This window comes from Gigantopelta aegis, chromosome 1 (genome assembly GCF_016097555.1).
Source record: "Gigantopelta aegis isolate Gae_Host chromosome 1, Gae_host_genome, whole genome shotgun sequence".
NCBI classification, from domain to species: Eukaryota; Metazoa; Mollusca; class Gastropoda; order Neomphalida; family Peltospiridae; genus Gigantopelta; species Gigantopelta aegis.
This window is the reverse complement of record NC_054699.1, coordinates 31389891-31413850: the sequence shown is the minus strand read 5'-3', so window position 1 is coordinate 31413850 and position 23960 is coordinate 31389891. Positions and strand designations below refer to the sequence as shown.

The 23960-nt window shown below is 40.1% G+C and overlaps 1 protein-coding gene across 1 annotated transcript in view; it reads left to right on the top strand.

The window, feature by feature from the left end:
- Positions 1 to 5157: 5157 nt before the first annotated feature.
- LOC121373716 (cytosolic phospholipase A2-like) overlaps positions 5158 to 23960 on the top strand; it is a 20002-nt gene continuing 1199 nt past the window's right edge. Inside the window, exons 1-14 of the mRNA XM_041500458.1 lie at positions 5158 to 5630; positions 7584 to 7608; positions 9972 to 10053; positions 11864 to 12010; positions 13304 to 13457; positions 14018 to 14153; positions 14637 to 14773; positions 15764 to 15986; positions 16418 to 16532; positions 17453 to 17683; positions 18174 to 18657; positions 21465 to 21777; positions 22421 to 22607; positions 23649 to 23960. The exon at positions 23649 to 23960 is cut by the window's right edge and continues 1199 nt beyond it. Coding sequence (XP_041356392.1) covers positions 5296 to 5630; positions 7584 to 7608; positions 9972 to 10053; positions 11864 to 12010; positions 13304 to 13457; positions 14018 to 14153; positions 14637 to 14773; positions 15764 to 15986; positions 16418 to 16532; positions 17453 to 17683; positions 18174 to 18657; positions 21465 to 21777; positions 22421 to 22607; positions 23649 to 23960 — 2881 coding nt within the window. The 5' untranslated portion in view covers positions 5158 to 5295. The remainder of the gene's footprint in view (positions 5631 to 7583; positions 7609 to 9971; positions 10054 to 11863; positions 12011 to 13303; positions 13458 to 14017; positions 14154 to 14636; positions 14774 to 15763; positions 15987 to 16417; positions 16533 to 17452; positions 17684 to 18173; positions 18658 to 21464; positions 21778 to 22420; positions 22608 to 23648) is intronic.

The following is a 23960-nucleotide window of genomic DNA, read 5'->3' as shown; positions in this document are numbered from 1 at the left end:
GCTCGCTTGATGCGCGGTCGGTCTAGGATCGATCCCCGTCGGTGGCCCCATTGGGCTATTTCTCGTTCCAGCCAGTTCACCACGACTGGTACATCAAAGGCCGTGGTATGTGCTATCCTGTCTATGGGATGACGCATATAAAATATCCCTTGCTGCTAATCGAAAAGAGTAGCCCATGAAGTGGCAACAGCGGGTTTCATATCGCAATATCTGTGTGGTCCTTAATCATATGTCTGACGCCATATAACCGTAAATAAAATGTGTTGAGAGCGTCGTTAAATAAACCATAAAATAAAATAAAGCCCGTCGTACACAATATATTCAGTTTTTACCGACTGAGTTGTCCAACTCATAAACTTGACGATTCTGTTCAGTTATCAGTGTTAGCGATCCTTCGACTGGATTCAAAGTGTGCCCCAAAATCCTCATCTCTCACGACTGGGTCGGGCGGGACGTAGTCCAGTGGTAAAGCACTCGCTTGATGCGGGGTCGGTCTGGGATCGATCCCCGTCGGTGGGTCCACTGGGCTATTTCTAGTTCTAGCCAGTGCACCACGAATGGTATACCATACCGTGGTATGTACTATCCTGTCTATGGGATGGTGCATATAAAAATATTTTGCTACTAATGGAAAACATGTAGCGGGATTCCTTTTTTCTCTTTATGAATATACCTCAAAATTACCAAACGTTTGACATTCAATAGCCGATGATTAATACAGCAATGTGTTCTACTGGTGTCGTTAAACAAAACAAACTTTAACTCTGATGACTGGTGTTATATCAGCCTCAAAAAAATATAAATAAAAATGAATCTGCCCCCCACAATTGCCCATAATGTACACGCAACTCACGATCGAGTTCAATAACGCGTGCCAAATAGGATGCAATAAATATATGTTGTCAGTCAATGAAACCCAACCTTCCAACCAGGAAAACGTCTCGTTAACGACATACGTCCCAGTTTTGTCGTCTGCTTTATTGACCTCTCAAGGTCGGTCTGCTGGTTTTGGGAAGGTGTTAAGAAAGACTGAGCCTCGGGGCAGTTTCACGAAGGACAAACCTGTTGTTACATATATATATATATATATATATATATATATATATATATATATATATATATATATATATATATATATATATATATAAAACAAAGCCTTTTAAAACGTGGGCACATTTTATTAATTTATTTATTTTTGTAGCATAACATAACGTGTGTGGGTAGAGGGTCGCTGCTATCCCCGACTAGGAAGCTTATGCATTGTCCCCACACCCACACCCCATCCTTCTGTCGAAAAACGTTAAAGGGCGTTCTGTTTATTGATACAATTAGATCACATGGTTTAAAGTTAAAGTTTTGTTTAACGACACCACTAGAGCACATTGATTTATTACTCATCGACTATTGAATATCAAACATTTGATAAATATGACATATCGTCTTAGAGTGGAAACCCGCTACATATTTGTTCCTTTAGTAGCAACCGATCTTTTATATGCACTATCCAACAGGCAGGATAGCACATGCCACGGCCTTTGGCATACCAGTGGTGGTGCACTGACTGGGATGAGAACGACGAGGGTCGATCCTAGACCGACCGCGCATCAGACGAGCGCTTTACCACTGAACTACGTTCCGCCCCCACATTGATTAAGTATTCTAAGTAATAGTTCACATATAAGTAAATACAAGTCTCATATATTACTGTATCTTTTCTTTGTCTGCTATTTCTCGCTCCAGCCAGTGCACCACAACTGGTACATCAACGGCCGTGGTATGTGCTATCCTGTCTATGGAATGGTGCATATAAAAGATCCCTTGCTGCTAATCGAAAAGAGTAACCCATAAAGTGGCGACAGCGGGTTTCCTCCATCAATATCTGTGTGGTACTTATCCATATGTTCGACGCCATATAACCGTAAATAAAATGTGTTGAGTGCGTTGTTAAATAAAACATTTTCTTCCTTCTTTTCTTTGTCTGATGCTGTATCAGGGGTACGTTCCGGCAGCCATTTGTCGCTAGCGCTTGCTAGGCTGGGTTTTTTTTACGCTACTCATTAAACCGCGTGGTTTTAACGCTACAGCCCGGCTTCGGTGGCGCAGTGTTTAAAGTCATCGGACTACAGGATGGTAGGTACAGGGTTCACAGCCTGGTACCGGCTGCCACCCAGAGCGAGTTTTAACGACTCGATGGGTAGGTGTAGGACCACTACACCCTCTTCTCTCTCACTAACAACTAACAACTAACCCACTGTTCTGGACAGACAGCCCAGATAGATGAGGCGTGTGTCTAAGACAGTGTGCTTGAACCTTGACTGGATAAGCACGAAAATAAATTGAAATGAAATGAAAATCCAGAAAAGCAGACAAACATTCGCTAAACTGTTTGTTGTTGGGGGTTTTTGGTGTTTTATTTTTTTGTTGCTTTTTTGGTGTTTGAACCAATCGGAACAGTTTGCGATTTGGTGTAGATGAACGCAGACAACCATTCCTTTAAAGGAACATTCCCGAGTTTGCTGCACTGTAAGATGTTTCCGACTAATAAAATATTTCTACGATTACAAGTTACATATTAAATGTATTTTCTTGTTTAGAATATCAGTGTTTGTATATTCAATGTGTTTCTGGTCGTCTTAATATTTGTAAGAAGCCCAAACTGGGTTTTGTCTTCAAATAATTTCGTACGTACGACAAAAACAATATTTTAGGAAATAAGATGAAATTTAACCTAGTACAAATATTAGAACGATCAGAAACACTTTTATGCAGAAAAATATACTTGATATGTAATTACAATCGTTAAAAAGTCTCTGTTAGTCGATAATATTTTTAAAAGTGCAGCAAACTCAGGAATGTCCCTATAAGTACACGTGCATTGTGCACGTAGCGTAACAATGTCATGTCATGTCATCGTGTGTTTATCAGTGACCTTCATTTTGACATTCAGAGCCGAGCCTGTTTACATTTAACACACGATTACACAGCAGAATCTCACACTGTAACTTCTAATATCGTTTCATTAAATTCCATCTCGTGTAACAATAGTTTGTTATAAGTCGAACTTATTGACCAGTTTTTTTAAGCATTCGCTCATTTAAAAAAAGAAAAGGAAAAAACCCAAGAACAACACACAAACAGAAACTTAATGTAAATGGTATGTGGACCTCACTGGCGTAGGAAGCTGGGGGGGGGGGGGGTGGGGGGGGGGGGAAGGGGGGAGAGGCATGTGTCCCCCCCCCCACTTTGTGGGAGCAGCGATATTTGTTATATATTTTATATATTTATACATATATTTATATATATATATATATATATATATATATATATATATATATATATATGTGTGTGTGTGTGTGTGCCCCCCCCCCCCCCCACACACACACACATGTTTTGGCATCTTCCTATTCCCGTGTGTGGTGGGTGTGACAGGCAATGCGGAAGCAAATGAACAGTGGGCAGATCACTTACAGATCGAACTTCAAAAACTAGGATGTCCTGAAATTTATATTCCTGCATTCTAAGAAAAAACATTCACAGTGACAAATGCGGGTAAAACACAATATAATAATACTTTTTTTGGTTTCAGATTTGTTTTGAGTGTTGGGGTCGGCGGATGGGGCGGCGGGTGCGGGTGGTAAAGCCACCCTGCCCTCCTACTTCACCGTGTCTGAGTTGATGTATGGGTGCATAGGGTTATAATTGTGTGCACCTGTGTTGGTGTATACATGTAAGATTATTATTTTTAACGTATGTTGATTTGTATGTCTGTGTATGTGGGCATGTATGTATGAGGTGTGTGCGTGTGTGTGTGTGTGTGTGAGTGTGTGAGAGAGAGAGAGAGAGAGAGAGAGAGAGAGAGAGAGAGAGAGAGAGAGAGAGAGAGAGAGAGAGAGATAATTTTTTTAAAATATTTAAAAAAAACATCGCTGCTGCTACAAAGTGTGTGTTGGGAGTACATGCCCCCCCCCCCCCCCCTCTTCCTACGCCATAGCTGTGGTATGGATGTATGGATGTATGTATATATGTATGGATGTATGCATATATATATATATATATATATATATATATATATATATATATATATGTATGTGTGTATGTACGCATGTGTATATGCAGGTGTGTGTATGTGTGTGCGCGCGCGAGCGTGCGTTTGTTTGTGCGTGCGTGTGTGTGTGTGTCAGTGTGTCTGTATACATATAGATAATAACTGGTTACTTGCTTTATGATGCAACGATTAGAATGGCGAATACTAGAGTACCAGGTCCACACGTGTTGAATGTCTTGTCGCCTATAATATGTATACGCCTAAACAAAATAGGTGTTCATTTATTTCTTATTTTTAAAGTAAAATTGCTTTCAAAACGGCAATTTCTGTCCCTGATCTGATCACTGGCTAACCTAAGTGGTACTCTCTCTCTCTCTCTCTCTCTCTCTCTCTCTCTCTCTCTCTCTCTCTCTCTCTCTCTCTCTCTCTCTCTCTCTCTCTCTCTCTCTCTCTCAAAACGGGTTTTAAAAAATCAAAACCAACAAATGGAAATAAAAGAATGATTAACTTCCTTTGCTGATTATAACAGTAGGTCCGTCCCCAAAAAGCTATATTCTTGGTTAGTGATAGAAAATATAGAAATTCATCTAGTCATCATATATTACCATATATATATATAGTGCTTGCAGGATAAATGTATGTACATGTATATGTGTACATGTGTATGTGTGCATGTGTATGTCAGCATGCGTGAGCGCGCACGTGTGTGGTCCTAACAACATGTACTAAGTTTTCTAGGGCGGTTACTGGGGCCAGTTATTTCATTCTTTCTTTACGTCATAGAAATAGAAAGCATAAAGACATATTTGTAAGCACACCTTATTTACTCCTCGTCTGCCTCTGCCCTGCCCATATTAGAAAACTAAAACCAGACTTTCGGCATTACAATTTACATTCAAGCCGTTTACATAGTTCTATTTTGAGACGCGTAATGACTTGACGCAAGGGCAACCACGATAATATGTACATAATATGTACGGAACCTGACCCGTGGTAATTGACATCGTCGGTGTTTATTTCCGCTGAGCTCCACAGTTACCCGCAGTCGAGATTTTTCTTCACCGCTACATCGTTTTGTCCCTTTGGCTGTCATGCCCTACGTATTCGCCGCGTTCTGATTGGTCGGTTTCGGAGACTCTTGTCCCGTGTGATACTTCGCCTCAGGGTCACGTCTCCTTCCGTATGACCCCGTGACGTGACGTAGCGAACACCGCCAATAGACGAACCGATAGGGCGATCGTGTGAGAAAAATGACTGCAAAGTACGTGGGCGAAGTGGGTTTCAATGCTAAAGGGGATACATCTATATCACAGAATAATCCGAACGTAGTGATTAAGAGTGTCCAATTCGAGACCAGTCGTGTAACTCCGTCAAAGATGGGCAGTCTGACAGAAAGCGCCCAACAGGTGTCGCCTAACGTGTTCACCAAACCTTCTTTCAGCAGACGACAGTACAGTAAACGTAGAACGTCGTCGTCAACATCGTCGTCGTCGCTAGACCACGTGGACGACTCGAAAGATCCACCGACGCCGCCGCTGTCGCCGTCGTCTCGTAAAAGCCGAAAGATGGATGGTTTCGGCAACAGGTAGGCGAAAATCAGTTGATATTTTATAATGATTATATAATATGTCATATGTATCATGTCAAATATTATATCGTATTGTATTGCATTTGCATCATACATTATATTATGTCATATCGTTTATCATATATATCATATCAAAGCAGAAAGATAACACATAGCACTACATATATGATATTTAATTATATAATATCATATATCAAAGCATATCATATCATATCATATCATATATCAATATATATATATATATATATATATATATATATATATATATATATATATATATATATATATATATATATATATCGTATATCTTAAATCATATTATATTACATCATACTTTTATATATTGTGTTTTCTTTTGTCATGTCATGTTATGTTGTATTCGTGTGATGTCTTATTCATTACAACGCATTGCATTAAATATATTTAAATTCGGATGTTTCAATTAAGTGAATTCAAAATTGTATTTATCAATATTCATCCCCTAGGTGTCTTAATACTTAATTAGTTCATGTTTTTAATGATAATTCTTCAATGAGTTTTTAAAAATCACATATATTACAAAACATACAATACAACATCTTCCCATAAATAATGCGATACTGTATCACTCTTGGCTTTATGCGAATTTGTTTTGAAAGTTTTGAGCGATAATCTAATGCATTCTAGTCTGATAAGAAACTGCAGCAATATAATACAAATGGCTAATTGACAATTAAGTATGAGGCGAATTAATTATGAAATATACTCGACAAATTCAACTTCATTTTGTGTTTAATAATGTTAAGCAATTACTAGTAGTTGTGCAAGTCCAATATCGTTAAAGGGACATTCCTGAGTTTGCTGCATTGTTAGATGTTTCCGACTAAGAAAATATTTCTACAATTAAACTTACATATTAAATATATTTTCTTGTTTAGAATACCAGTGTCTGTATATTCAATGTGTTTCTGGTCGTCTTAATATTTGTAAGAAGCCCACACTGAATTTTGTCTTCAAATAATTTCGTACATACGAACAAAAATTGTTTTGCAAAAAAAATGAAATTTAACCTAGTACAAATATTAGGACGATCAGAAACACGTTTAATATACAGCCACTAATATTTTATGCAGAAAAATATATTTGATATGTAATTACAATTGTTACAAAGTATCTGTTAGTCGATAACATCGTAAAAATTGCAGCAAACTCAGGACTGTTCCTTTAACCCTGACTTCGACAACTACACTTCCTTCCGTGAAAGTGAGCGGAAGATACTAGTCTGCCGTATCTATTGTTTCCTCTATCTCCTGATACAGGAACTACTAATATTGCATACACGACTCCCAACTTAACAATGTCTTACTTGCGGCGGTTTTAAAAATATTTCGGACAAAATGCTCTTCTACGGTAATTTGTAGCCTGTCAACAGCAATTTAAACCGGTGGTTTTGGAACAGAAAGAAAACCATAACGATAACGTAAAAAGCGTAATAAATATGGTACTAATAAATGTTTATCCCGCGGCAACATACAGCCATCGATAAAGCCACCGACATGCGGCAATTCATAAAGCAGGTACGTGACATTTGCCGCCGGTGCCGTTATTAAAGGGACATTCCTGAGTTTGCTGCACTTTTTAAAGATGTTATCGACTAACAGAGACTTTTCAACGATTGTAATTACATATCAAATATATTTTTCTGCATAAAATGTTAGTGGCTGTATATTAAACGTATTTCTGATAGTTCTCATATTTGTACTAGGTTAAATTTCATTTTATTTCCTAAAATAATTTTACAAATATCAAGACGACCAGTTTAATCGTAGAAATGTTTTATTAGTCGGAAATATCTTACAGTGCAACAAACTCAGGAATGTCCCTTTATTATAAGTTCGAGTCCTGCTCAAAATGTACTTTATCCTGAGTCTTGACAGCTTAAAACTATACATGTTTTATTTTTATTTTCAGTTTTGACCCATACCAAGTATTTCAGGTAAGGTTATTCACCTTTTTCATTCATTGCATTTTAAAGTAGTTGTCTGTTTATATTCATTTACGTTGCAAGTGCTCTAGTGGTTTCGATACTTTCGTAGTTGCTTTGCTTTCGTTTAAACAAAGCCGTATTTTTATTCATTATTGTGTTGGAAGCGATCTGGGATTCGAACCCAGTACCTGACAATAAACAAAGACGCATTTTTATTCCGTGTTGTGTTGGAAGCGATACTGGGATTCGAACCCAGTACCTTACAATAAACAAAGACGCATTTTTATTCCGTATTGTGTTGGAAGCGATACTGGGATTCGAACTCTGTACCTGAAAGTCTCAAAGACGATGACCAAACACTGTTATTGAGGCGGCCGGCATACTCTCATTCACTCCTTAAACTAGATGACCTTTTCAGTACGTATCTGGGTGCAATGGTGTCTGTGTGTGTTACATAGGCGGGGTGGGTTAAATCAACAGTGGTCCAAGTCGAATGAATACATCTACAGTAAGAATATACGCATGAGTAGCTCTTTCAGAATTCCGCGCACGTACGCGCCAGTCCATATTCCAAATAAGGTCAGTTTGTCCAAATTTGGCCTGTAATAAAAAATAATAAAACATTATTATTATTATTAGAGCACTTCAACGCATAGTTTCAGATAATAAAACGTTGGTATTGATAGCGTAATAAATGTGAAGTGTATTGACATTCACTTGTTAGGAATGTGTTTATGATACTTGATCATATTGACTTTTCGTGAGGTACTTATTTCCGATCTCTATAGATATCATCTCGCGAAGTAGCTCCACCGGAAGTGATAACAATGGAATGTATTTATTCAAATAACGGTCATTTTTGAGAAAAAGATTAACGGGGACGGGTGATGAAAGAAACGACATTGATTTATTTATACATGTGTGGACTGTGTGCCTGTGTATGGGGAGTGTGGGGGGGGGGGGGGGGGGGGCGGGGAGGGGCAGCTATCTGATAGCCAACCGTTATAACTGGACTTTGGTACAAATATTTATTTGAATATTGGATTAAAGGGACATTCCCGAGTTTGCTGCATTGTAAGATGTTTCCGACTAAGAAAATATTTCTACGATTAAACTTACATATTAAATATATTTTCTGGTTTAGAATATCAGTGTCTTTATATTCAATGTGTTTCAGGCCCTCTTAATATTTGTAAGAATCCCAAACTGGAGTTTGTCTTCGAATAATTTCGTACGTACGAAAAAAATCCTTTTTCGGAAATAAAATGAAAATTAACCTAGTACAAATATTAGAACGATCAGAAACACGTTTAATATAGAGCCACTAATATTTTATGCCAAAAAATATATTTGATATGTAATTACAATCGTCAAAAAGTCTCTGTTAGTCGATAACATCTTAAACATTGCATCAAAGTCAGGAATGTCCCTTTAAAAGTGAAAGTAAATGGGATTCCATATGATGGACTTTATAATATTATTTAAGTAACTTTATACCATGTTCATAACGTCACGTATTAGGTAATCTGCCTTCCATTTTTCTAACGGCTATTAATTTGATGAAATGGGGACGGGAAGCAATTCTTTTTACAATACCCATTATCTAATAAAAATAAAAAAAAGTAAACATATACATGTTTTTTTGTTTGTTTGTTTTTGTTTGTTTTTTAAACGACGCACTCAACACATTTTATTTACGGTTATATGACGTCAGACATATGGTTAAGGACCACATAAATATTGAGAGAGGAAACCCGCTGTTGCCACTTCATGGGCTACTCTTTTCGTTTAGCAGCAAGGAATCTTTTATATGCACCAACCCACAGACAGGATAGTACATACCGCGGCCTTTGTTACACCAGTTGTGGAGCACTGGCTGGAACGAGAAATAAACATGTACATATATGCATAGAGGGAAACCGTGCGGCAAACGAATAAGGTTTACAATAACTAACCATAGTGGTCCCCATCTTCTTAAGCGAGGAGCGGGACGTAGCCCAGTGGTAAAGCGTTCGCTTGATGCGCGGTCGGTCTAGGATCGATCCCCGTTTTTGGACCCATTGGGCTATTTCTCGTTCCAACCAGAACTCCACAACTGGTGTAAAAAAAAAGAAGCCGTGATATGTACTATCCTGTTTGTGGGATGGTGCATATAAAAGATCTCGGGTTTCCTCTCTCAATATCTATGCGGTTCTGAACCATATGTCTGACGCCATATAGCGTAAATAAAATGTGTTGAGTGAAATCTGCTCGCCCAGCACTTGGTCCAGGGTATGGTCCAGGAGACAGTGTATAAACAAATATTGCTTTCTTTTTCGCATTTGCTATCACATTATACTTTAAATTGATTTTTTTTTCTCTCCACATTTCAGGTGGATCATTTACCATGTATGATTTTGAAAGTCAGGGTAGTGAAAGGACAATATATCACGAAAGGATGGGCACAGGATTTCAGTAAGTACCAAAGCGGAAATCACATTCACTAATCACTGGTATTACTAATGACCGTGGAAAAGTGGAATGCTACAACAGACTGGGTGGGGGAAAAAGAAAATTTGTTTTGTTTAACGATACCATTGGAGCACATTGATTAATTAATCATCGACTATTGAATGTCAAACATTTGGCAGCATGGGATCTTTTATAGCACTTTCCCACAGATAGGAAAGCACATACCACTGTCTATGTCCAGTTGTGGTGCACCAGTGATTGAAACGAGTAAAAACCCAAATCAGCTGAATGAATCCACCGAGGTGGTTCGATCCTGCGACGCAAGCACCTCAAGCGAGCACTCAACCCACTGAGCTAAATCTCGCCCCTGACTGGGTGGAGAAATAATTTGGTAAACAATGTTGTATTTACTGCAAAACTCCATAAATATTCTTTCAAAATTGCGATATTTTCTTGACCGTAATTAGTTCTTTCACATAGAGGTGGAAGCGAGAGGAAGGGGTGCAGGCAGGGGGAACTGGTTCCCCCAACTCGTTTATATGTGTATAATATAATAATTAGCAAATACATACGATTTTATTAAGACTCGATACAAATTTTGCTTTTGTAAAAGGATTTTTATAAAATTTTTAGACATTACCAACTTAAATTTAATATTCTACAATGATGTTCCCCTAATTCGTTTATATGTGTATAATATATTAATTAGCGAATATATCTTATTTCAATTTTGCTTTTGTAAAATATTTTTTTATAAAATCTTTAGACATGTACCAATTTAAATTTAATATTGAACAATGAGGATCTTTACGTCTTTGGATTCACTGGTGACGATATCCATCAACATAGATTCAACTGATATATAAATCTGTTTTGACTCACAACCTTTACGATAACACTTCCACAAGACCATGCTATCTTTTTGATGTTAACATGTGCGCTAAAGCTGTTTACTCGTACTTAGTGTGCCATTGTTTTGTGGTGAATCGCACAGTCTTGGGATAAATCATCTTGAACATGAGAACACGAGAAGGCTAGACGTTTTCAGATAACAGGCAAGACATTCCATGATAACATGGCCGCATTAATTTACATTTACTAGGCGCATATAGACGTTTAAATAGGTGTGTATATTATTTAATCTCACTTTAATGGTCTGAAAAAAGTTCAACGAGTATGCCAGTAGGATATGATGGTAGTGGTGGTGGTGGTGGTGTGTGTGTATGGGGTGTGTGGGAGGGCGTCGGGAGTCGAACGAACCCCTAGAAATATAAGACGTAAATTTGTTCCATTGTAACTGCACCAAAATGCCCCGCTAACTAAAATCGCGAAGCTCCCTATTTTAAGATCTGCTCTACGATCATGGCAGCACTGCATTCTTATTTGTGTTTTATTCAAAAGACTATTATCAACCACCGGCGGATACTTTGAACTGGTTGGAAGAAGGAGAGTGGTGGGGGTGGGAAAATAAAGATAAGTAATGATTAATATTGTTAACGGTAGGATGTGAATTACTTAGGGCGCATGGGACCATATTACCATTAAATTTAAATTAGCTTTTCTTTCGTGATGAATTTCATTACGGAATCGTGAAATGAATACACACCTCATCCCCCCACCCCCCACCCCCTTCACGCCCTCTAATAGGTCCTCACAACCATCAGCCCTGAATACTGTGGCGTTTTCAGGATGTTGAACGCTCGCCAACATTTTGACTGGTACCGTCGTCTTCTATCACATCACATTCACCTAATGTTAGGCGCAAAACACATTCTATCCATCCTATACGTTCACGTCTCCGTATATTTTTCAGTTGACACGCCCGACCCTTACATTTCTCTGAGAGTGAGGACCGCCCCTGAGGGCAGGAAGCGGACGAAAACGATCGACAACACACAGAACCCAATATGGAACGAAACCTTCACATTTTACCTGGACTTCAGAGAGAGGAACACACTACGTGAGTGCTGCATATAGAATGTAGTAGTTTTAACCACTGCATGGAATGTCTAATAGAAAACAGCCTTATCGCAACACTACGTAATTATTAGTTTGTTTTTATTAAATTCCTTAAATTTCAAATGTGTCCATGGTCCCTATATTTGTAATAGCGTGTTATCTTTGTTTCTTTTTTTTCTGAGACTGAAAACAGAGTGCATCTTAACACTGTAATATGATTCCATCACCTACCATCCTTAAACACGTTGGTTTAATAAATATCAGGCGCGGATCCAAGGGAGGGGTTCTAGAAGTGTGCGCCGCTTCCTCCACGATCTACGAAGTGCCTAGGAAATCTATTAATTAAAGGTGCAGGCCCTAGTTTTAACCCGTAAAAAAAATGGACACTAAGTTTAGTTAATTTACAAACCTGTAACTCATTTGGATAAAGTTACAATGTAGTGAAACAAGAGTCTGTGACGTTAAAACGGGAAATATCCAGACTAGAACTCGAATCAATAAACCGCTACTTCTCAGACGCATGTGCATTTTTAAAAATATGAAAAATGCAATGTTTTGGTACTACAAACACCAGGATGACCAGAAACACTTCGGTTCTACGGAAATGGATAATCTAAAGAATAAAATATAAGTAATGTTTGATTTCAGTGATCATAAACGGCTCTAATAGTGAATAATATGCTATAGAGTTTAAAAACTAGGGTCTGTTCCTTTAACGAATGTATAAAGTACTTTTTTTTAAAATAGGGAAATCTAATATGTTGGTCAGCTGGATGTTTCTGGGCATGACTCTGTCTCAGTCACGTTTACTTCGGATAATTGTATATGTCCTTATTAGCGTATCCAGAATGTTATATTTTATATTATAGACCACGGCTCGTACTTATAAACCTTTCAGAGTGCAAACTCAAGCTCAAATGACGTCACACTCATGCATTTAGTGTGTCAGACTCTGTTAGAATCTCGAGTCTCGATTCTAAAAGTTGTATAAGCACCAGGCCTGAGCCCCGTTCCACGAAGCGATCTTAGTGCTACGATCACCTTAAGTACATATTAAGGTAGCTATGCACTTAAGGTGATCTTAGGGCTAAGATCGCTTAGTGGGACGGGGCCCTGGACTATGGATTCTATGACCCCCCCCACACACACACACACACACACCACACCCCACCCATGCCTCACTCACCTGCCGCTACGTCGGTTCTTGTCTTAATTTAAGACTTAAAGTTGCACTTTCCCTAACGAAAATCCTGTATCTGTCCTGAATGTTAAATTGTCTTTATTTTCCTTTCAGAAATCACTTTGATGGAGGCGAACACTTTCATCGATCAGCAGTTGGGAACTCAGTATTTCGACATCAACCGACTCAGGTGGGAGCAATGGCAGAAGGAAACGTTTATCTTCAACGAAGTATCGGAGGTGTACGTCGAGATGATGCTGTGCTGGGAGTGAGTATTATCAGGGTTTTATTCATTCAGTTATTTATTTTTGTATTATTATTTTTTATTATTTGTTGGTTTGTTCATTATTATTTTTTGTATTATTATTATTATTATTATTTTGTATTATTATTATTTATTTATTCATTCATTGATTTATTATTATTCATCTATGTTATTATTACAGGATAGCACATACCACGGCCTTTGATAGCTTTAATAAACTCACAATCTCATATTATAATGTAATAATGTCATTTACCACTGGCAAATACAAGCAAAACTATAGTTTTAATAATCTCGCAAAACACAAACACATCTATAGGTTTATTAAATGTGTGTGTTATCTGCGATATAATCTGGTCTAGACTCGAGACTCTAATAGAGTCTGAGACACTAATGTCATGACAACGCCATACAAATTGCGTGTGCCGTCATTAGAGATTGAGTCTGGACTCTAAAAGTTTTATAACGCTGGATATGGTCTGTTTTGGCTGTAGACAAAGTGTACTGCTTTTCTCTCTTTAATTTGATTGTCAGTAACGCATGTATGTGTCTTGTGATTGCAGTAAAAACCCGACTCTGCGATACAGTCTGTGTCTCTGTGACGACGAGAAGACGTTTCTAGAACGAAGAAAACAGAAGGTTCTAGTCGCCATGAGGAAGCTTCTAGGCGAGGATCAGGGACCGAAGAATTTAAGCGAAGTAAGTTTGTTTTGTTTAACGACATCACTAGAACACGTCGATTAATTAATCATAGGCTATTGGATGTCAACTATTTGTTAATTCTGTCATATAGACTTCAGAGGAAACCGTCCACATTTTTCCATTAGCAGAAAGTGATATGTTATATGCTTCCCACAGACAGGACAGCGAATGCCATGGTATTTAACACACCAGTCATAGGACTCTGGTTAAGACAGGGAAACCCCCAAATGTGTCCGTTATGGGGGATGGATCCTAAAACACCCAAACAGAGTAGGGTGTGATGTGCAGTGATTGGCAGTTATAGCAGTGCATCTTAATGCCAGTCAGAAGAAAAGAATGATGGCATTCACCTTTCTGTTTGGAATTGAATTTAATGAACAATATTTCTAGAGTTTTAGTCCCATGCATGGCTAGATTCCATGTTTACTATATGTCAGTACTGAGGTATATATTCAGTAATTATTTTTGTTGCATCTTCAGGTTCCGAATATTGGTGTGATAGGCTCTGGCGGAGGATTTCGGGCAATGGTTGCGTTCAGTGGAGTGTTTAAAGCCCTGGCAGACAGTGGCATTTTGGACTGTACCACGTACGCGTGTGGCCTCTCTGGGTCGTCATGGTGAGTCCAGTATGATTACGTAGTGGTTTGTATCATTATGACGTCATAGTTTGAAACGTCATCAGTGTTATACAATCGCGAAATATTCCTGTGAATGACCAATACGTATTTCCTTGAAAGCGATTTCATGTTTCCTTCATTACCGTTAAACAGTCTTTGTGCAGTATATGCATAGAAATTGTTATAAAGTGACTGACATCACATTGTGGTGACTTGCATTGCCTGTATTACAGACAAACGCATGAGACGAGTGTCTGTGGCTGCAGCCTTCTTGCAAGATGACTAGGGAATTGAGATTTCTTTATACAACAATGGTCCAATTTTACTTTTAAAATACAAGGTCAGATTTCGTCTGACAACCCAGTGAAGCGTCGTCGCATGCGTATTTTTCTTAACATGCCATATCTGGCATTAACCAAGTGTTGACTTTGAACTTCAATTACTTTTTCCAAGTCTTCACACAATTCAGTAACATACGTCCGTATCATGATATACCATGTCTGGCATTAACAATCAGACGGGCATTGGCATTAACAAAGTTAAAGTTCGTTTTTGTTTAACGACACCAATATAGGACTTTATTAATCGACTGTTGGATGTCAAACATTTGGTAATTTTGATGTATAGTCTTAGAGAGGAAACCCGCTACATTTTTCCATTAGCAGCAAGGGATCATTTATATGCACCATTCCACAGACAGAATAGCACATACCACAGCTTTTGATATATCAGTATTGGTGCACAGGCCTTGTTATAACTTAAATGGCGTTTTTTCAAGTCTTCTGACAATACTGTAACATAGGTTCATATCATGATACACTATATCTAGCATTAACTTGTCTTGATATTGTCATCACTTCAGTAGTTAACAGGACTTCTGTCAGCCCAGTAAAGTGACGTAATATAACGTTTATGTCCAGACATATCATGTCTAGAATTAATCTTGTATTGATCGTGTCATCACTTCAATTTCTTCTTTTTTTCCCCCAGGTATATCTCCACACTCTACTCGCACCCGAAGTGGCCCGAGATGAAGCCAGGCGACATTCAGGACGAGATTAAGAACAACATCGACTCCAGCATCATGTGGCTGCTCAAGCCGCAGAGCGTGTATCGGTATCTGGAGAGGATTCTACAGAAACGGCGAGAGGGACAGCCCGTCAGCTTTACCGACTTCTTTGGCCACATGGTTGGGGAGACGCTTCTTAAAGGGGTAAGTTATGATCAACATTCTAAAATCATCAAGCAACATGTTAACGGCCGTGAAAACGTTGCATTCATGAAAGACACCACAATGCATTTCGACATAAATTTGCAAATATATGATCTACAAAACAACCCCATAAAATCAAACTTGATGGTCACACCGTGGAACCAGTGTTGAAAGAAATTTCATCATATACTATATACAACACTAAATTGCTTTGAAAATTCGTCTTTGGGCATCTTTATTTCAAAATATTACGCTGGGCATGCCCCAGATCTTGGTCACTTTAGGAACTCAGCTGATTTTGCTTTCGGCAAACTCGAACTTTCCCTTTCTAGAATGTGTGACCTCCCGTACAAATTTCTGGACCTGCCCCTGCGGATAACTATATAAAGAACTTTGCAAATTAATTATGTTTTTGTTTGAATATTCCACAGCGCCTGGACATGAAGTTGACCGACCAGAGAGATAAAATCAGCGAGGGAGACACCCCCATGCCACTGTACACGTGTGTACACGTTAAGAAAGACGTGCCGGCCAGATCATTTCAAGGTTAGTATTTGGAAATGAATGGATGGATGACCGAACGACCGGACTGATTGATTGATGAATGAATTAAAAACAAGTAAATTTTGTTTTATTTAACGACGCTGCTAGAGCACATTGATTTTTAATCTTATCATCGGCTATTGGACGTCAAACATATCGTCATTCTGACACTGTTTTTAGAGGAAACCCGCTGTTGCCACATAGGCTACTCTTTTTACGACAGGCAGCAAGGGATCTTTTATTTGCGCTTCCCACAGGCAGGATAGCACAAACCATGGCCTTTGTTGAACCAGTTATGGATCACTGGTCGGTGCAAGTGGTTTACACCTACCCATTGAGCCTTGTTGAGCACTCACTCAGGGTTTGGAGTCGGTATCTCGATTAAAAATCTCATGCCTCGACTGGGATCCGAACCCAGTACCTACCAGCCTGTAGACTGATGGCCTGCCACGACGCTACCGAGGCCGGTAAATGAATGAATGAATGAATGAATGAATGAATGGATGAATGATGGACGAATGGATAGATGGATGGATGGATGGAATGATGATGGACGAATGGATAGATGGATGGATGAATGGATGGATGGATGGATGGACGGACGGACGGGCGGACGGACGGACGGACGGACGAACGGACGAACGAAAGAATGGTTTAATGATACTTCAGCACGAAAAGTATATCGATTAAAGTACATGCAGATAAAAAAGCGTAGACATTAACAGCGATGTTGTTTTTCAGTTGGTGGTGGGTTTTTTTTTAAATTATTATTTTATTTAAAAAAAAAAAACATTTGGTTTGGGGGTTTTTTTTGGTGGTGGTGGTGGGGGGTGTTGGCGGTGGTGGTAATTTGTTTTTATTTGTTTTAAATATAATTATACATTCTGTTCTAAATTACAATTTTCAAAATAACGTCTTTTCAGAATGGGTTGAATTTTCGCCATACGAGATTGGCCTTCCTAAGTATGGGACGTTCATGGATTCGAAACTGTTCGGCAGCAAGTTCTTCATGGGCAAGCTGTGTCGGAAGTACGAGGAGCCTCCGCTCCACTTCCTGCAGGGCATCTGGGGCAGCGCGTTCTGCATCCTCTTCAAACGTCTGCTGGAGGACAACAGAAAACTAGACCCAGCAGAGATGATCAGACAGGAGTTAGGTGCGTGCTTCTATCACGATTTAAAACTATTGGTTTTACATTATCCAAAGGAGTCTAGACTCGAATCACTCACTACTGACGTCAAATGCATGCAGTTTGCATGGTTGTTCCATGATGTTAAAGTCTCATACTATGAGACTCTGTCAGGGTCTTGAGTCTAGACTCAAATCTTTAATGACCACCATATACAGTGAAACTCCTCTAAACTGAATACCCTCGGGACCAAGTAAAAAGTCCAGCATACGGTTTAGAGAGGATCTCTTCTGTGCAGATATTTAAAATGTTTGTGTGTTTTTGGGGGGGATAATTCCGGTTTACAGAGGGTCCGGTTTTGAGAGGTTTCACTCGTATATGCAACTTGTAAGGTATTTCCCCGACGTTAAAGTCTCAAAACTTTGTTAGAGACCTAAAGGTCCCCTCTTCCATCGTTGGTAGCATTCTGCAGTCGCCCCTTGAACACATGTTTATTCCAATTCCAATTTACTTCCAGGTAAGGAGCTGGAACGAAACCAACTAGAGGACAGCGACACAAGCGATTGTAGCGACGAAGAGGACGACGTTGACGATGACATAGGCTACGGTAGCAGCAACAATATCCACGCCAACAACAGTAACGGCCATAACCTTGTGAATGGCAGCAGCAGTAGTAGTAACAATAGTAGCAACATCAACGGAAGCAGCATCAACAAAAGCAGCAGCAGCAACAGTGGCAATAGCAACAGTAGCAGCAGCAGCAACAGCAGCAACAGTAGCACCATCACAAGCAGTACTGACGATAGACAGTGTACCGAGGATTCCCAGAGTGATGCGCCATCACCAAAGAAGCAGAACAGAGTGTCGTTCAACCCAGACGTTGTCGAGGTTGAGATCCCCAGACCGATCAGGCCTAACAACGGACTGACGAGAGCTGCGTCCACACACAAGTCGAGGCAGTGGAGTTACTGGCACAACATGCTTCAGGGAGTCTTTGAAAAGTGAGTACGGTACTACATAATGCTTGAGAATCGGTGGTCATTTCACAATCGATCATCGATTAAATAATCGGTTTGCACCCACCGATCAACCATAGGCGTACTGGCTCCTATTTTTGTAGGGGGGACGGGGTAAAGAGGGCAGGCTGATTTTTGCCCAAAATTAAACGAAAACGTTCGAATCTGCATAACAACATATATTCATATTAGCATTACCGCCAAACGGCTATATTGGTTTGCATTTGCACAATTCGTTGACGAATCACTACTAATTTCTACATGGATTATAACTAATATTGTGGGTAGAATGATGGAAATACATGGTGAAAAGATTTCAGGCAAACTCATTTTGCTATCTTTGTGCCCGAATATATCTCTCTCTTTGCCCAAATTTCAGGAGTTTCTACAGTTCGGGGAGTGTGTGTGTGGGGGTGGGCAGGTGGGGAGGGTGGTAGTCGCCTCCTGTTCCTGTCTCATACGCTAGTGCGATCAACTTTCGATCATATAATCGGTTACAGTTATAGGAACTTAACAAACGCTTTGAATTATTAGTACCATACACCTATTGCCTTGTCTACCAGGAAAGAGTCTACGCATCATTAATTTTACCTTAAATAGTTATTTAGTATCGGTTTCGTTATGTACACGGTGGGGGAGGTGTGGGGGAGGGGGGTATAGGGGGCGGGACGTAGCCCAGTGGTAAAGCGTCCGCTCGATGCGTGGTCGGTCTGGGATCGATCCCCATCGGTGGGCCCATTGGACTATTTTTCGTTCCAGCCAGTGCACCACGACTGGTATATCAAAGGTCGTGGTATGTACTACCCTGTCTGTGGGACGGTGCGTGTAAAAGATCCCTTGCTGCTAATCGAAAAGAGTAGCCCATGAAGTGGCAACAGCAGGTTTCCTCTCTCAATATCTGCGTGGTCCTTAACCATATGTCTGACGCCATATAACCGTAAAATAAAATGTGTTGAGTGCGTCGTTTGTCTGAAAAAAATACGTAGTTTGTCCCTAAAAGTAGTTTAGTCAGTCGTTGGTATTGTGGTATGTAAATGAATTATGGCTATGTACTACTGTTATGAAATAAACAAAGGAATGTTTTATTTAACGACGCACTCAGCACATTTTATTTACGGTCATATGGCGTCAGACATATGGTTAAGGACCACACAGATTTTGAGAGGAAACCCGCTGTCGCCACTATATGGGCCACTCTTCCGATTAGCAGCAAGGGATCTTTTATTTGCGCTTCCCACAAGCAGGATAGCACAAACCATGGCCTTTGTTGAACCAGTTATGGATCACTGGTCGGTGCAAGTGGTTTACACCTACCCATTGAGCCTTGCGGAGCACTCACTCAGGGTTTGGAGTCGGTATCTGGATTAAAAATCACATGCCTCGACTGGGATCCGAACCCAGTACCTACCAACCTGTAGACCGATGGCCTACCACGACGCCACCGAGGCCGGTACTATTATGAAAGTTACTATGAGTTTAAAATTGAATACGTTTTAACAAGAGTGTTAGCATTATTCATTGTATAATATATATAGTTACATGCCAATTCACTGTATCCCTTAGGCGCATACTTTAAAACGAGCAAGTGTTGATGTTTTTTTATTTATTTCATCCCGGGCAAAATCTCAGCATATATCTACATAATATTGAAACTACCATGTAGTCATATAACACATAACCATCGGACCTCAAAAAAAACACCAAATTGCTGACATGCCATCAACCATTCCTTTCTCTCCCCCGAACCCACCCCGCCCCTCACATCCGGACATCCTGATGAAAAATTCTTCTCACCAGAGCTGACGTAATGATACTGTTCGATGTATCACTTCAGGAAACATCAGATGTTCGAGTCTTCCTTTATTTCGCGAACCGGAACGGCGTCGCGACACCAGGATCTTGCCTGGCATGGATTTAACAACCAATGTATTTCTAACTAAAGTGGGTTTCTCAATCGTGCTGATTTGTCCACTGTAGAAAAACAGCTGTGAGACTAGTATATGCCCGTATTTAGAGGGGACCGGGACATTTGTCCCAAAACTTTACCCTTCCTAAAAATACGAAGAAAAACCACTACAAAGAAAAAGAAAGAACTCTTCCCACCACCGCCCCCCAAAAGTGACCTTTTTAGTTTAAAGTCTAGCTGGACAGTGGACTACATATATCAATCTGCTCTTAATTCTTTTTTGATTGTCACATATTACTTTCAACGTTATGTGCGGTGTTAGAGTCACTTCTGACTAACGTTTTAGATAAACCCCTCTCCCTTCCTCTCCTCCTCCCTCCCTCCCTCTCTCTCTCTCTCTCTCTCTCTCTCTCTCTCTCTCTCCTCTCTCTCTCTCTCTCTCTCCACTCACTCTCCTTTCTTTCTCCCCCCTCTCTTTTTCTCCTCCTCCTCTCTTTCTCCCCCCTCTCTCGTCTCTCTCCTCTCTCTCTCTCTCTCTCTCTCTCTCTCTCTCTCTCTCTCTCTCTCTCTCTCTCTCTCTCTCTCTCTCTCTCTCTCTCTCTCCCACTCTCTTTTTTCTTTCTCCACCTCTCTTTCTCTCCCCCTCTCTCTTTCTCCCCCTGTCTCTCTCTCTCTCTCACTCTCTCTTTCTCTCTCTCCTCTCTCTCTACTCTCTCTTCTCTTCTAATGTCCTCTCTCCTCGTCTCTCTCTCTCTCTCTCTCCATGTTCTCTCTCTCTCTCTCTCTCTCTCTCTCTCTCTCTCTCTCTCTCTCTCTTTCTCTCTCTCTCTCTTTTTCTAATGAAGTGTCGTTCAAACAAAATAATATTCCTTTCCTTTCCTTACAGCAAGAAGTTCGAGCTACTGAGCACGCGAGCCGGTCGCGCCGCCGTCATCCACAACTTCATGCGTGGACTGTCGCTCCAGAAGAGCTACCCAATGTCCCCGTTCACCCCGATCGAGAAGAGGATCAACCAGGGCGACGAGTTTGACGGCAACTTCGAGATGCACCCGACCAACATCAAACACATCTATATGGTGGACGCCGGACTTACGTTCAACTCCCCGTACCCACTCGTGCTGCGACCTCAGCGTGGCGTCGACATCATCTTGTCATTCGACTTTAGCGCTCGCCCCAGCGACAGCACTGAGCCGTTCAAGGTGGGTTGTCAGGCGCAGATTAAGAGGTGGGGGATGTCTGGGGATGCATACACTCCCCACTCCCCAAACATGGAAGTGTCCCTAAAATCAAGTGTTTTATGGATTAATAAAATGTAGGGGGTGGGGGACGCTGATTCTAATGTAGTGTCTGTGTATAGCTGCCATTTTATTTTTAAAAAATTGCCTTCCTTCCTTGAAGCCAACGCCATATAACCGTAAATAAAATGTGTTTAGTGCGTTGTTAAATAAAAAATGTCCTTCCTTTTCTTCTTTAAAAAATCATGTCTGTCCCTGGTTTTTATTTGAGCTGATGGTGATAATGGTGATGATGATATTCATAATGGTAATGATGATCATGATGATAATGATGTTGATGATGATGATCATGAGGATGATGATGATGATGACGACGATGACGATGATGATCATGAGGATGAGGATGATGATGATGAAGTAAAGGCTATTCCAGCACGTTTCATATATGAACCAGGGATATAATGTTGCCAAACACTAATCACCCACCAAATAAAATATTAGACTACACATTATCCAAAAGATCAACTCTCCACCTTGAATCTTTAAACATTTTCTAGAATAACCTTAATTTACCCTTCTATATGTGCATCATTTTTGCTTTTTCCAGGAATTGCTCCTAGCTGAGCAATGGGCCAAGGTCAACCGTCTGCCATTTCCTCCCATTGATCGCAGCGTGTTTGACCGAGAGGGCATGAAGGAGCTGTACATCTTCAAACACCCGACCGACCCCTACTGCCCTGTTGTCCTACACTTTGTGTTGGTGAACATCAACTTCAGACAGTTTTCAAAACCAGGTACACCTCATACTGTTTATCATCCATTAAAGGCTTTTTTGTAGGAGATATCGCTGGCACTATAATTTGCGATATCTCCTGCGATATTCTCCTAGAAGATATCGCTTCTGATAATCTTGACTGGTCAAATTTTAATCACAAGACATTATTTTGTTACACACACACACAACACACAAACACACACAACACACAAAACACTGGTCCACAATTACCTGCAACATCAAATGGTCTCCCTATAAACTCTTTATATTAGCATTTTCTACTGACAGTTCACCACCAGCCCTTCCCTCCCTCCTGTGAATGTACGCTGCAATGTTAAGATTCATTAACAGAAGTAATAAAAATGTTTGTATTATTCAAAAATAAATATTATGTGCTATTTAACGTCCATTATTTTAAATCCATAAATTCTAATATGTAAGGGGAGAGAATCTATATCTATAACTGAGAGAAGATGTAAATGCTTCGGTGGCGCAGTGGTTAAGCCATCGGACTACAGGCTGGTAGGTACAGGGTTTGCAGCCCGATACCGGCTCCAACCCAGAGCGAGTTCTTAAGGGCTCAATGGGTTGGCCACTACACCCTCTTCTCTCTCACTAACCACTAACCACTAACCAACTAACAACTAACCCACTGTCCTGGACAGACAGCCCAAATAGCTGAGATGTGTGACCAGGACAGCGTGCTTCAACCTTAATTGGATATAAGCACGAAAATAAGTTGAAATGAAATGAGAATGTAAATGACAAACGTGTAAATGAGTCACTGTTGCATTATTATATTATCTTCAATGTAACAAGTCCGTCACCCACTTAAGCTGCAACTATTAATCGAGCCCACCATTGCTAAGCAGTAGTATCAAAAAGGTGCAATGTCTCAGCGTGGTTATAGAGTTCAATATATATTTCATTAATGGCTCCTGGGGGAAGTGTACATTCTGTTTCAAGTTAGATAGTTTCTCGTGTGTTTGTTTTTAATTTATTATTTCAGTATCTATTTTACTTTGTTTTTAATTTATTATTTCAATATCTGTTTTTACAGGGGTACCAAGAACCACAAAGGAGGACCTGGATTTTGCAGACTTCGACTTGTTCGACGACCCTGCCACCCCGTACTCGACCTTCAACTTCAAATACACACACGAGCAGTTCACGCGTCTGGCCCAGCTGACGGAGTTCAACACCCTTCTGAACGTGGACGAGATCAAGAAGACGATCTGCGAGTGCATCCAGAGGAAGCGGGACAACCCACGGCGAGGACCCGTGGGCCACAAGGCCATCAAACTCCTGAGGATGCAGAGCATCAAGGAACTCAAAAGACGAAAGAAGATGCTCCAGAGAGTCGAAAGTCACT